The sequence below is a fragment of the Rhinopithecus roxellana genome, chromosome 12, assembly GCF_007565055.1.
Source record: "Rhinopithecus roxellana isolate Shanxi Qingling chromosome 12, ASM756505v1, whole genome shotgun sequence".
Classification (NCBI taxonomy): domain Eukaryota; kingdom Metazoa; phylum Chordata; class Mammalia; order Primates; family Cercopithecidae; genus Rhinopithecus; species Rhinopithecus roxellana.
In genome coordinates, this window is record NC_044560.1 from 105,660,539 (window position 1) to 105,674,432 (window position 13,894).

The 13,894-nt window shown below is 50.4% G+C and overlaps 1 protein-coding gene across 1 annotated transcript in view; it reads left to right on the plus strand.

Annotated features, from left to right (window-relative positions):
• BHMG1 (basic helix-loop-helix and HMG-box containing 1) overlaps positions 1-13,894 on the plus strand; it is a 40,421-nt gene that overhangs the window by 16,989 nt on the left and 9,538 nt on the right. Inside the window, exons 5-7 of the mRNA XM_010377563.2 lie at positions 8,156-8,267; positions 11,404-11,541; positions 12,569-12,814. Coding sequence (XP_010375865.1) covers positions 8,156-8,267; positions 11,404-11,541; positions 12,569-12,814 — 496 coding nt within the window. The remainder of the gene's footprint in view (positions 1-8,155; positions 8,268-11,403; positions 11,542-12,568; positions 12,815-13,894) is intronic.

Sequence of the window (13,894 nt, forward strand, 5' to 3'; positions counted from 1 at the left end):
GTCAGGAGTTCAGGACCAGCCTGGCCAACATGGTGAAACCCTATCCCTGCTGAAAATACAAAAAAATTAGCCAGGCATAGTGGCATGTGCCTGTAATCCCAGCTACTCAGGAGGCTGAGGCAGGAGAATTGCTTGAACCCAGGAGGCGGAGGTTTCAGTGAGCCGAAATTGTGCCACTGCACTCCAGCCTGGACAACAGAGCAAGACTCCATCTCAAAAAAAAGAAAAAACAAAATTAGCTGGCTGTGATGGCATGCGCCTATAATCCCAGCTACTTGGGAGGCTGAAGCATGAGAATCACATGAGCCTAGGAGGTGGAGGCTGCAGTGAGCTAAGATCACACCACTGCACTCCAGCCTGGGCAGCAAAGCAAGACTACGTCTCAAAGAAAAAATAATAATAATAAGATTTGGCTGGGCACAGTGGTTCTTGCCTGTAATCCCAGCACTTTGGGAGGCCGAGGCAGATGGATCACTTGAGGTCGGGAGTTCGAGACCAGCCTGACCAACATGGAGAAACTGTCTCTACTAAAAGTACAAAAAATTAACCAGGCATGGTGGCACATGCCTGTAATCCCAGCTACTCGGGAGGCTGAGGTAGGAGAATCGCTTGAACCCGGGAGGCAGAGGTTGTGGTGAGCTGAGATCATGCCATTGCACTCCAGCCTGGCAACAGAGCAAGACTCTGTCTAAAAAAAAAAAAAAAAAAAAAAAGATGTAAACACAGGAAAAACTGATCCCAGCTAGAGTGTGTGACTTGCCTTTAGAGAGGTTGAGAGGAGTGGGTGTTTGGGACAGATTTGCCTAACCCTGACCCTAACCCTAACCCTTATCCTGCCTACCACATCTGTCAACTACCAGGTCATGTGGATTCTCCTAAATCTCTCTCACTAGTAGGTGCTTTATATATAAAAGCTGTATTAAATCCCTGAGTTTCCTATGGTAACAAATCACCCCAGACTTTAGTGGCTTAAAACAACACAAATTTATTCTGTCTTTTTTTTTTTTTTGGAGATGGAGTCTCGCTCTGTTGCCCAGGCTAGAGTGCAGTGACACGATCTCGGCTCACTGCAACCTCCGCCTCCCAGGTTCAAGTGATTCTCCTGTCTCAGCCTACCGAGTAGCTGGGACTACAGGCACACGCCACCACGCCTGGTTAATTGTTTTTTGTTTTTTTTTTTTTGTATTTTTAGTAGAGACAGGATTTCACCATATTGGTCAGACTGGTCTCAACTTCCTGACCTCAGGCGATCCACCCTCCTTGGCCTCCCAAAGTGCTGGGATTACAGGCGTTAGCCACTGTGGCCAGCCAAATTTATTCTCTTACAGTTCTGGAGTTCGGAAGTCCAATATCTGTCTCAGTGGCTTTTTCACTTCTTTGGTTGTTTTGGGGTTTTTAGGTTTTGTTTTTGTTTTGTTCTGTTTTATTTTTGAGACAGGATCTCACTCTCTCACCCAGGCTGCAGTGCAGTGGCCTGACCTCGGCTCACTGCAGCCTCTGCCTCCCAGGCTCAAGCAATCCTCCCACCTCAGTCTCCCAAGTAGCTGAGACTACAGGCTCATGCCACCCACTGCCACACCCCGCTAGTTTTTTGTATTTTTGGTAGAGACAAGGTTTCACCATGTTGCCCAGGCTAGTCTCAAACTCCTGACCTCAAGTGATTCGCCCACCTTGGCCTCCCAAAGTGCGGGGATTACAGGCATAAGCTACTGCGCCTGGCCAGTCTCACTGGCTTAAAGTCAAGTTGTCACCAGGACTGGTTCCTCTTAGAAGCTTTGGAGAGTTTGTTACCTTTCTCTTTGCCAACTTCTGGGGGCTGCCTGCGTTCCTTGACTCATCATGCTCCCTCAAAGCCAGCATGGAAGCATCTTCAAATCTCTTTCCTGTCCTACCGCTTCTGCTGTCACATTGCCTTGTCTGCCTTTGACATTCCTGCCTCCATAAGATTATATGTGATTACACTGGGCCCACCCAGATAAACAGGAATAATCATGCCATCTCAAGATTCTTAACACGGCCAGACACGGTGGCTCACGCCTATAATCTCAGCAGTTTGGGAGGCCGAGGCGGGTGGATCACCTGAGGTCAGGAGTTTGAGACCAGCCTGGCCAACATGGTGAAACCCCATCTCTACTAAAAATACAACAAATTAGCCAGGAGTGGTGGCGCATGCCTGTAATCCCAGCTACTCAGGAGGCTGAGGCGGGAGAATCGTTTGAACCCAGGAGGCAGAGGTTGCAGTGATCTAAGATCACGCCATTGCACTCCAACCTGGGTGAGAGAGCAAGACTCTGTCTCAGGAAAAAAAAAAGATCCTTAACTCAATCGTGTCTCATATCTGCAAAGTCCTTTCTGCCATACAAGGCACCATATTCATAGGTTCTAGGGACTAGGACATGGACATCTTTGGAACTTTGCGGGGATGCATTATGCAATCCATCATGGTGCTAAAAATATTTGAGGAATGTGAGTTTTTGGCATGCATAGGTGCTGGAATAGCCCTTGGGGAGCCAGAGATGACTACGACACAGTCCCTGCCCTCGGGGAATGGCAGTCTCGTCAGGGGACTGGCAACATTTCATAAATGACCTGATGGCCACATCTCTTGGAATTCTCCCCAGGCCTCAGCCTACTTATTTACCGTGTATCCTCTGCTGTCTTCAGAACCCCTCTTCTCCTCCCTCTTCATCCTTCCCTCAACTGCATCATGGGATCCAGCTCCACAGACAACCCGCATCCCGGGGCCGTGGGACATGCTCAGTCCGGTGCTCCGTGCCATAGCGGGAGCTGTGATGAATTGCCTCTCCTGTATTAGAGATTTGAGGTGCAGCTTCAATTCAGAGCGTCCTTCCTCACCACTCTGTCCGGTGAATTGCCCCCTGCCCCGTCTGATCCTGTAGGTTCTCCCTCTGACCATGAACACCTGCAGTGTATCACTGCAATTACTTCCTTGTTTCCGACCTCCTTTAGGTGGAGTTCAGCGAGAGCCATAAAGGAGACATCTCTGTCCGCCTTGCCCACAGGGCCTAGCATAAAGCAGAGAGCAGTAACAACCGTTCCCAACTTACTGAGCGTTCCAGTTGTCAGGTCTTGAGTGCTGAGTGTCTCAGATACATTTCTCTCACTTAACTCTCCCGCAAGGCTTGTGAGAGATGTATGGCTACGCTCATTCTTTGGTTTGAGGAAACTGAAGTGCAGAGAATAGTCACATCGCCCACAGGCACAGAGTTAAAATACAGAGAGAGAGAGAGAGAGAGAGAGGGAGGGATTCAGATGTGGCCAGGCTCAGTGGCTCACGCCTGTAATACCAGCACTTTGGGAGGCTGAAGCAGGCAGATTGCTTGAGTTTAGGAGTTCGAGACCAGCCTGGGCAACGTGGCAAAACTCCATCTCTACAAAAAATACAAAAATTAACTAGCCATGGTACCCACTACCCAGGAGGCTGAAGCAGGAGGATAGCTTGAGCCTGGGAAGTGGAGGTTGCAATGAGCCAAGATCACACCACTGCACTCCAGCCTGAGCAACAGAGTAAGACCCCGTCTTAAAAGAGAGAATCGGCCGGGCGCAGTGGCTCAAGCCTGTAATCCCAGCACTTTGGGAGGCCGAGGCGGGCGGATCACGAGGTCAGGAGATCGAGACCATCCTGGCTAACACGGTGAAACCCCGTCTCTACCAAAAAATACAAAAAACTAGCCGGGCGAGGTGGCGGGCGCCTGTAGTCCCAGCTACACGGGAGGCTGAGGCAGGAGAATGGCGTAAACCCGGGAGGCGGAGCTTGCAGTGAGCTGAGATCCGGCCACTGCACTCCAGCCTAGGTGACAGAGGGAGACTCTGTCTCAAAAAAAAAAAGAGAAAGTCAGATGTATCTCACTCCAAAGGCTCTTCCCTTCAACCATTCTGTCACTCAAGGCTCAATAGATGTTTGTTGAATGACTGAATGAGCCCCCTTGGTTGAGACAGTTACAGGACCTGTTGATCTTACCTTCAGAAGGTCTTTGAGAGTTCAGACTCTGGTGTAGCCTCCAAACTAACCTTCCTGAAGTTGCAATTATTGAGGCTTCTGTCTTGAAATCTGGGATGATGCCCAATTGCTTTCTACATAAAACCTTTATACTAGTAATAATAAGTAACATTTATATATTACTTCATGGTTTATAAGGACTTTTTCTTATCGAGTGCCAACCATGTGCTCCAAACCTGGTATTAGAGATTATAAGCTTAAAAAGACTGAGGCCAGGTGTGGTGACTCATGCCTGTAATCCCAACATTTTGGGAGGCCAAGGTGGGTGGATTACTTGAGCCCAGGAGTTTGAGACCAGCCTGAACAACATAGCGAAACCTCATCTCGATAAAAAATACAAAAAATTAGCTGGGCATGGTGGCATGTGCCTGTAGTCCCAGCTACTTGTGAGGCTGAGACGGGAGGATTGCTGGAGTCTGGGAGGTGGAGGTTGAAGTGAGCCGAGATGGTGCCACTAAACTCCAGCCTGGCCAAGAGAGCAAGAGACCCTGTCTCAAAAAAAAAAAAAAAAAAAAACCCGCAAAAAAACAAACAAAAAAGCTAAAAAAAGACTATTGGCCGGGCGTGGTAGCTCACACCTGGAATCTCAGCACTTTGGAAGAACGAGGCAGGCAGATCACGAGGTCAGGAGTTTGTGACCAGCCTAGCCAGCATGGTGAAACCCCGTCTCTACTAAAAATACAAAACATTAGCTGGACATGGTGGTGTGTACCTCTAGTTCCAGCTACTCAGGAGGCTGAGGCAGGAGGATTGCTTGAACTCGGCAGGTAGAGGTTGCAGTGAGCCAAGATCACACCATTGCACTCTAGCCTGGGCAACGTAGCGAGACTCTGTCTCAAAAAAAAAAAAAAAAAAGAACAAACGAAAAAGAAAGAAAGGGTTGAGCACAACAGCCAGGGTTCGAGACAACCTGAGGCTGCTGGGGACCAGAGACACAGAGGCTCCAGGACCTCATTCCTCACCCACCCCAACAATTCTTCAGTCTGCAGAGACTTTCCTGTTCTGCTATCTAGCCCTCACAGCAGCCCAGTGAGACAGGGGCTACAGCTGCAGTGCATTGGCACGATCTCAGCTCACTGCAACCTTTGCTTCCTGGGTTCTAGTGATTCTCCTGCCTCAGCCTCCTGAGCAGCTGAGATTACAGGCGCGCCCCACCACACCCGGCTAATTTTTGTATTTTATTTTATTTATTTATTATTATTACTTTTTTTTTTTTTTTTTTTGGCGAGACAGAGATTTACTCTTGTTGCCCAGGCTGGAGTGCAATGGCGCGATCTTGGCTCACCGCATCCTCTGCCTCCCAGGTTCAAGCGATTCTCCTGCCTCACCCTCCCGAGTAGCTGGGATTACAGGCATGTGCCACCATGCCCGGCTAGTTTTGTATTTTTAGTAGAGACAGGGTTTCACCATGTTGCCCAGGCTGATCTTGAACTCTGACCTCAGATGATCCGCCCACCCAAAGTGCTGGGATTATAGGCGTGAGCCACCACGTCCGGCCAGTTTTTGTATTTTAGTAGAGACAGGGTTTCACCATGTTGGCCAGGCTGGTCTCGAACTCCTGACCTCAGGTCAGGTGATCCAGCTGCCTTGGCCTCCCAAAGTGCTGGGATTACAGGCGTGAGCCACCGTGCCTGGCCAATATAGGCCATTTTTGAATCCCTTGTTATACTCTTTTATTTATTTATTTATTATTATTATTATTTTTGAGACAGAGTCTTGCTCTGTCGCCCGGGCTGGAGTGCAGTGGCTGGATCTCAGCTCACTGCAAGCTCCGCCTCCCGGGTTTACCCCATTCTCCTGCCTCAGCCTCCGGAGTAGCTGGGACTACAGGTGCCCGCCACCTCGCCCGCCTAGTTTTTTTGTATTTTTAGTAGAGACGGGGTTTCACCGTGTTAGCCAGGATGGTCTCGATCTCCTGACCTCGTGATCCGCCCGTCTCGGCCTCCCAAAGTGCTGGGATTACAGGCTTGAGCCACCGTGCCCGGCCTACTCTTTTATTTATAATGCTTATCACGCAGACTCTGCTGGGTGATTTCATATACCCTAATTTATTTAGTTCTAATGACAATCATCTGAGCTGGAATTAATATCCTCATTCCCATCACACAGATGAGAAAAATGAGGCTCAAAGAAATAAAAATGCCATGTTGCCAATACACAGCCGGAAAGTGGCAGATTGGCCCCAGGTTCTCCAAAACCAGTGTCCTCTCTGCTAAGTCACCTCTGTCTCTTAGATCACAGAGTTAGATGATAGCTTCCTTCTGTGGACCACGCTGAATCATTTCAGTGACTGTCTGTGTTTTATACAACAGCTTTGCATGAGTCCCTTCATCAGACCATGTTTCCTGATTTGGAGTTTGGAAGATTATTGCTGTTGTGTTATTTTTCTAGGGATCCAGTTTGATTCAAAAAGTACTTCCTGGTGTTCTTCCCTCACCATTTCCCCAGGATAACTCCTTCTACTCTTCAGATCTCAGTTTATTTATTTATTTGAGACAGAGTCTCTCTCTGTCGCCCAGGCTAGAGTGAAGTGGCATGATCTCGGCTCACTGCAACCTCCACTGCCTGGGCTCAGGTGATTCTCCTGCCTCCACCTCCCAAGTAGCTGAGACTACAGGCGTGCACCACTACACCTGGCTAATTTTTGTATTTTTAGTAGAGACTGGGTTTTGCCATCTTGGCCAGGATGGTCTTGAACTCCTGACCTCAAGTGATCCGCCCACCTCGGCCTCCCAAAGTGCTGGGATTACAGGCATGAGCCACCACGCGCGGCCTGGGTCTCAGTTTAAATGCTACTTCTTCAGAGAGGCCTTTTCAGATACCCTAATTTTGGAACCCCTTGTTATACTCTTTTATTTATAATGCTTATCACACAGTCGATCATTTTCGATGATTGGTGAGTTTATTAAGATGTGTTGCTCTCACTAGATTGTAAGCTCCATGAAGTCGAAAAAAAGCATGTCCAGTTTACCCTGACACACCTGGCCCCTAGTCAGTCATAGTCTCTTTTAGCTTTGTGACTCCAGTACCAACTCAGGAGGTATTTGGTGGCTGCATGGAAGATGCCTGCGGGGCAGGAGACATCCTTCGTGGTGCTTTGGGGAGACTCATTTCTTCGACAATGCCTGGTTTAGTGACCTCTCAATTCTGTGTGCTTGGGATGAGAAACCAATTTGCTAGTCTCACCCTTCACTAGTTCATGGTCAGTGGCAGAGAATGATGGATGATTATAAAACAGTGTGGCAAGTGCCTTCATGGAGGTAGGCCCAGGGTGTCACAAGAGTGCAGGAGGGGGCCAGGTGAGGTGGCTCAAGCCTGATCCCAGCATTTTGAGAGGCTGAGGCGGGCAGATCATCTGAGGTCAAGAGCTCAAGACCAGCCTGACCAACATGGTGAAACCCCATCTCTACTAAAAATACAAAATTACTCAGGCGTGGTATTGCATGCCTATAATCCTAGCATCTTGGGAGGCTAAGGCAGGAGAATCGAATCGCTTGAACCCGGGAAGTGGAGGTTGCAGTGAGCTGAGATCGCACGTTGCACTCCAACCTGGGTGACAAGGGCAAACCTCTATCTCCAAAAAACAAAAAAAAAGCGCAGGAGGGAACAGCTGACCCAGCCTGGGTGAGAGGGGCAGAGAGGTGGCACTTCTGGAAGAGGAGACCACTGTGCAGAGGCTCAGAGGGGGAGAAGCTGGTGAGGGAGTTCATAGGGAGAAGACGAGGGCTTCGCAGATAGAGAATAATACAGCATGAGCCAGGAGCCGGGCGAGATGCCAGGGAGTATGTGCCAAAAACTGCACCAGGAGATTCCAGCTCTGCTGCTCCATCTCTGCAGCCTTTTCTTGAGACAGTCTTGCTCTGTTGCCCAGGCTGGTGTGCCATGGCATGATCTCAGCTCACTACAACCTCCACCTCTCAGGTTCAAGCGATTCTCCTGCTTCAGCCTCCTGGGACTACCAGCGTGCACCACCATGCCTGGCTTATTTTTGTATTTTTAGTAGAGATGGGGTTTCTCCATGTTGGTCAGGCTGGTCGCGAACTCCCAACCTCAGTTGATCTGCCCTCCTTGGCCTCCCAGAGTGCTGGGATTACAGGTGTGAGCCTGGCCAACTGTGTCTTTCTTTTGAGGCAGAAGGAGATTCTGGTGCATGTCCTGCAGTACATTCAGTACCTCCAGAGAAACATCGATGCCGCCAAGGCCTTGTTCAAATGCCACACCACCAATGGGGGAGGTGGACTTGCGGGTAAGTAGTTCAGCCAGTGTTTCCTGGTGCCTGCGATGTGCCAAGTGTTTCAGCCATCAGGGATACTGAGTGACCCTTGTATCAAGGCCTGGTATGGGAGACAAAGTCAGAAAGATATGCAAGATGCCATGGGAACTCAGAGAAGAGGGGCCTTGGAGCTGGGCCTTCAGGACAGTAGGAGATTCAGAGAAGCCCAGCAAGGCAGAAGAAACAGGCCAGGCGCAGTGGCTCACGCCTGTAATCCCAGCACTTTGGGAGGCCGAGGCGGGCGAATCGCTTAAGGTAAAGAGTTCAAGACCAGCCTGGCCAACGTGGCAAAACCTCATGTCTACTAAAAATAGAGAAATTAGTGGGGCGTGGTGGCGGGCACCTGTAATACCAGCTACTCCGGAGGTTGAGGCAGGAGAATCACTTGAACCTGGGAGGCGGAGGTTGCAGTGAGCCGAGATCACACCACTGCACCCTAGCCTGGGCGACAGAGCAAGACTCTGTCTCAAAATAATAATAATAATATATAAATAAAATAAATCTGATCATGACCTTCCCCTGGCATAAAATCCCTCAGTAATTTTCATCATCTTCACTTCCCTCCGTAGCCTGATGCTGGAAGCCCTTTGGGATCTCATCCCTGCCTTCCTAGTCCCTGCCAAACCTCCCCAGCCTCATCTTCTAGCATTCTGCCAGCATATTTTATTTATTTATTTGTGGGTTTTTTTTGTTGTTGTTTCATTTGTGTGTGTGTGTGTGTGTGTGTGTGTGTGTGTGTGTGTGTGTGTGTGTGTTTTCTGAGATGGAGTATCATTCTGTTACCCAGGCTGGAGTGCAATGGCGCGATCTCAGCTCACTGCCTCCTGGGTTCAAGCGATTCTCTTGACTCGGCCTTCCAAGTAGCTGGGACCACAGGCATATGTCACCTCACCCGGCTACTTTTTGTATTTTTAGTAGAGATGGGGTTTCGCCACGTTGGCCAGGCTTATTTATTCATTTTTATTTATTTATTTTTTTGAGAGGAAGTCTCGCTCTGTCGCCCAGGCTGGAGTGCAGTGGCACAATCTTGGCTCACTGCAACCTCTGCCTCCCAGGCCTCTACCAGTATATTTTACACTACAGTAACAGTGACAGCACCCAGCACATCTAGCCTTAGGGGACTGGTGTATTCCTGGTGCTGTGGTATTTTTTTTTATTTTTTTGAGGCGGAGTTTAACTCTTGTTGCCCAGGCTGGAGTGCAGTGGCGTGATCTTGGCTCAGTGCAACCTCTGTCTCCCCGATTCAAGCGATTCTCCTGCCTCAGCCTCCCAAGTAGCTGGGATTACAGGCACCCGCCACCATGTCCGGCTAAATTTTTTTGTATTTTTAGTAGAGACGGTGTTTTGCCATACTGGCCAGGCTGATCTTAAACTGCTGACCTCTGGTGATCCACCCACCTCGGCCTCTCAAAGTGCTTGGATTACAGACGTGAGCCACCACTCCTGGCCTCTTTTTTTTTTTTTTTTTTTTTTTTTTTTTGAGACAGGGTCTCACTCTGTCACCCAGGCTAGAATGCAGTGGCATGATCATGGCTCACTGTAACCTCAAACTCCCAGGACTCAAACTCCAGGGGCCAAGCAATCCTCCTGCCTCAGACTTCTAAGTAGCTTGTACTATAGGCACGTGCCACCAACATCCAGATAATTTTTTTTTTTTTTGAGATGGAGTCTCTCTCTAGCTGTAACTGGGACTATAGGCACATGCCACCACACCCAGCTAATTTTTATATTTTTAGTAGAGACGGGAGTTTGCCGTGGTTGCCAGGCTGGTCTCACCTCAAGTGATCCACCCATCTCAGCCTCCTAAAGTGCTGGGATGACAGATGTGAGCCATCGTGCCTGTCTCTGGCTAATATTTTTGTTTGTTTTTTTTTTTTTTTGTAGAGATAGAGTCTCACTATGTTGTCCAAGCTGGTCTTAAACTCCTGGGTTCAAGCGATCCTCCCGCCTTGGCCTCCCAAAGTGCTGGGATTGTAGGAGTGGGTCACCAAGCCCGACTTATTTCTATGTATTAACTCACATTTAATCCTCAGGACAAATACAGAAGGGAGAAGCTAGTGTGGTCCTGTTTTGCAGGTGATGAAACTGAAGCACAGAGAGGTTAAGGTCACAGAGATGAGCCTGAGTCAGGACCTGGCTCAGAGCCCACACACATCATCTCCATGCCACACAGACCTCCAATCACACCCAATGACTTGCTGTCCCCAGACACCCCACACGTGTCTTCTCATGCCTGCAAGCTCTTACTCAGATAGTTTCTTTTTATTCTTTTTTTTTTTTTGAGGCGGAGTCTCGCTGTTTTGCCCAGGCTGGAGTGAAGTGGCGCAATTTCGGCTCACTGCAAGCTCCACCCCCTGGGTTCAAGTGATTCTCCTGCCTCAGCCTCCTGAGTAACTGGGATTACAGGCACCCACCACCACGCCCAGCTAATTTTTGTCCCTGACATGTAGTGTAGAGGACTGGTCATGAAGTGAGAGACTGGAGTCAGGGAGATGAGGAAAGACACTGTTCGGAGTGATCTAGACAGGGGACAATTAGGCCCAAGCTAGCTCTGCAGCTGAGAATGTGGACAGAAGTGAGTAAACCTAGGAGATGTTAACGAGGAAGAATCAAGAGGCCAGAGGGAAAGGCCTCAGTGGGGGAGTTGGGCAGGGGCCCCTAACTGTGTGGAGGAAGGCTGGAGGGAAAGGCCTCAGTGGGGGAGTTGGGTAGGGCCCCTCACTGTGTGGAGGAAGGCTGGAGGGAAAGGCCTCAGTGGGGGAGTTGGGTAGGGCCCCTCACTGTGTGGAGGAAGGCTGGAGGAGAAGCTGGTGTGGGCTGGGAGAGGGTGAAGCGAAGCATCTTCAAGGTGCCCAGTCTGGGGAAGCGTTGATTCCGTTCTCCCCCTGGGCCAAGGCCCAAAACAGCCCTGAAGAAACCTGAGTTCTCACCCTCTACTTTCACAATCCTGACTGAGGGGCCTTGGATAAGCCCTCAGTTTCCACACTGTAAAGTCAGCCTGGGGTCCCACCCTGACCCGGGACTGAGGAGCACTGTCTAGAAGACAGGAACTGCCGCTGGATGCAGATGGAGTGCGGGTTCTGACCTGTTTCCCTCTCCATCCCTGCAGGGCTGAGTCAGAATCCAGCCTGGGGCCCAGCCAGGCAGAGGAGACACTCTACCCCCTCCAGCTCCCCAAGCTCTCAGAAGTCCCATCTCCAGGGGGCGTGCCAGAGGCCTCGGAAGAAGAAGCTGACCGAGGCATCAGGTACAAGCTGTCACTGGAGGCGGAACCAGAAGCCCAGGTCACCCGGGAGCAGGGCTCCTTTTCCAGGGATGTCCTTACTCTGGGGGCCTTCTCAGCACCCTATGCCTGGGTTCAACTCCCAACTCCTCCTTGTATTAACACTGAGGCTTCACACCCAGAAATTTGGGGTTCACTGGTCTATGGCAGAACCTGGGAATCAGTATTTTTTCTTTTGTTTTTTTTGAGACAGAGTCTCGCTCTGTCCACCAGGCTGGAGTGCAGTGGCACATCTCGGCTCACTGCCCCCTCTGCCTCCCAAGTTGAAGCGATTCTCCTGCTTCAGCCTCCCAAGTAGCTGGGATTACAGGCGCCCGCCACCATGCTCAGCTAATTTTTGTATTTTTTTTTTTTTTTTTTTTTTTTTTGAGACGGAGTCTCGCTCTGTCGCCCGGGCTGGAGTGCAGTGGCCGGATCTCAGCTCACTGCAAGCTCCGCCTCCCGGGTTTACGCCATTCTCCTGCCTCAGCCTCCCGAGTAGCTGGGACTACAGGCGCCCGCCACCTCGCCCGGCTAGTTTTTTGTATTTTTTAGTAGAGACGGGGTTTCACAGTGTTAGCCAGGATGGTCTTGATCTCCTGACCTCGTGATCCGCCCGTCTCGGCCTCCCAAAGTGCTGGGATTACAGGCTTGAGCCACCGCGCCCGGCCAATTTTTGTATTTTTAGTAGAGACAGGGTTTTACCATGTTGGCCAGGCTGGTCCTGAACTCCTGACCTCAAGTAATCTGCCTGCCTCGGCCTCCTGAAGCGCTGGGATTACAGGCGTGAGCCACCGCACCCAGCCTGCCTGGTGTTTTTTAAAGATCACAAGATGATTCTCACACGTGGAAGGGGTTGAACAAAGGGGCCTGTGATTGAGGATCTGGGCATACCCATACCGGGCCAGGCATAGCTTTGACACAGACACGGACATTTCCCACCTGAACCCTATTCTGGTGACAGGCAGGTGACCCCCAGACCCCTCTGACACCTGAATCTCTGCTCCACCAGAAAGCCAGACTCGGACCCCGAAGCCTCGCCGCTCCCTGGCCCTGAGCAAGCCTGAGAAGCTGGTGACCCCATCCCCAGACCAGAAAGGAAGCAGCACAGCGGGGACCACCACCCCTCCAAGTTGCCCCGACTCCTGCGGTCACCCAAGGCCTGCATCATCCTCACCTCCAGCTGATAGAAAAGGAGGACAGTCCCAGCTGACGCTGCTGGATCTGGCCGAGGACACCATCCACTGTGGCATCTCGAGTGGGTCTCTTTCCTCACTCTGAACTTACTCTTTCATTGAGATGCCACTTTGGGGGCACCTGCTGTGTACCAGACACAGTACCAGTAGTGAGGGCTGCAGTAATGAATAGGAAACACTGCCTCTCACTTCTCAAGCTTGTGGCCTTGCTCTGGTGGTCTTCATCGCAGGCTGTGTCGTGGCTGTAAGGGTGGGACGAGATCAGCATCGTCTTGTGTGGGTTTCCCATCACAGAACCAGAGAGGAGGGCAGGGCCTCCACCTCAGGCCTCACTGGGCTCTCCTGTACCCCAGTCACTGCACTGGTTTGGAAAAGGTGTGGTGATGTGTTCAAGCAGAGAGCTAGGCGAGAGGGAGGGAGTTCGGAGCTCGAGGTTTTGAGGCCTCAAGTCATCTCGTTCCTCTATTTATTCATTCAGCCTTTTCTTTTTTCTTTTTCTTTTTTTTTTTTTTTTGAGATGGAGTCTTGCTCTGTCGCCCAGGCTGGAGTGCAGTGGCATGATCTCGGCTCACTGCAACCTCTGCCTCCTGGATTCAAGCGATTCTTCTGCCTCAGTCTCTCGAGTAGCTGGGACAGGCGCCTGCCCCCATGCCTGGCTAATTTCTGAGTTTTTTTGTTTGTTTGGTTTTTGGTTTTTTTTTGAGATGGAGTCTCACTCTGTTGCCCAGGCTGTAGTACAGTGGCACAATCTCAGCTCACTGCAACCTCCTTATCCTGGGTTCAAGTGATTCTCCTGCCTTAGACGCTCGAGTAGCTGGGACTGCAGGCGCATACCACCATGCCCAGCTAATTTTTTTTGTATTTTTAGTACAGATGGGGTTTCACCGTGTTAGCCAGGATGGTCTTGAACTCCTGACTTTGTGATCTGCCCGCCTTGGCCTCCCAAAGTGCTGGGATTACAGGCATGAGCCACCGCACCCAGCTTTAACTTTTGTATTTTTAGTAGAGACGGGGTTTCACCATCTTGGCCAGGCTGGTCTTGAACACCTGACTTCGTGTTCCACCCGCCTCGGCCCCCCAAAGTGCAGGGGTTACAGGCGTGAGCCACTGTGCCCGGCCCCCATTACAGCTTCTGATAGGGA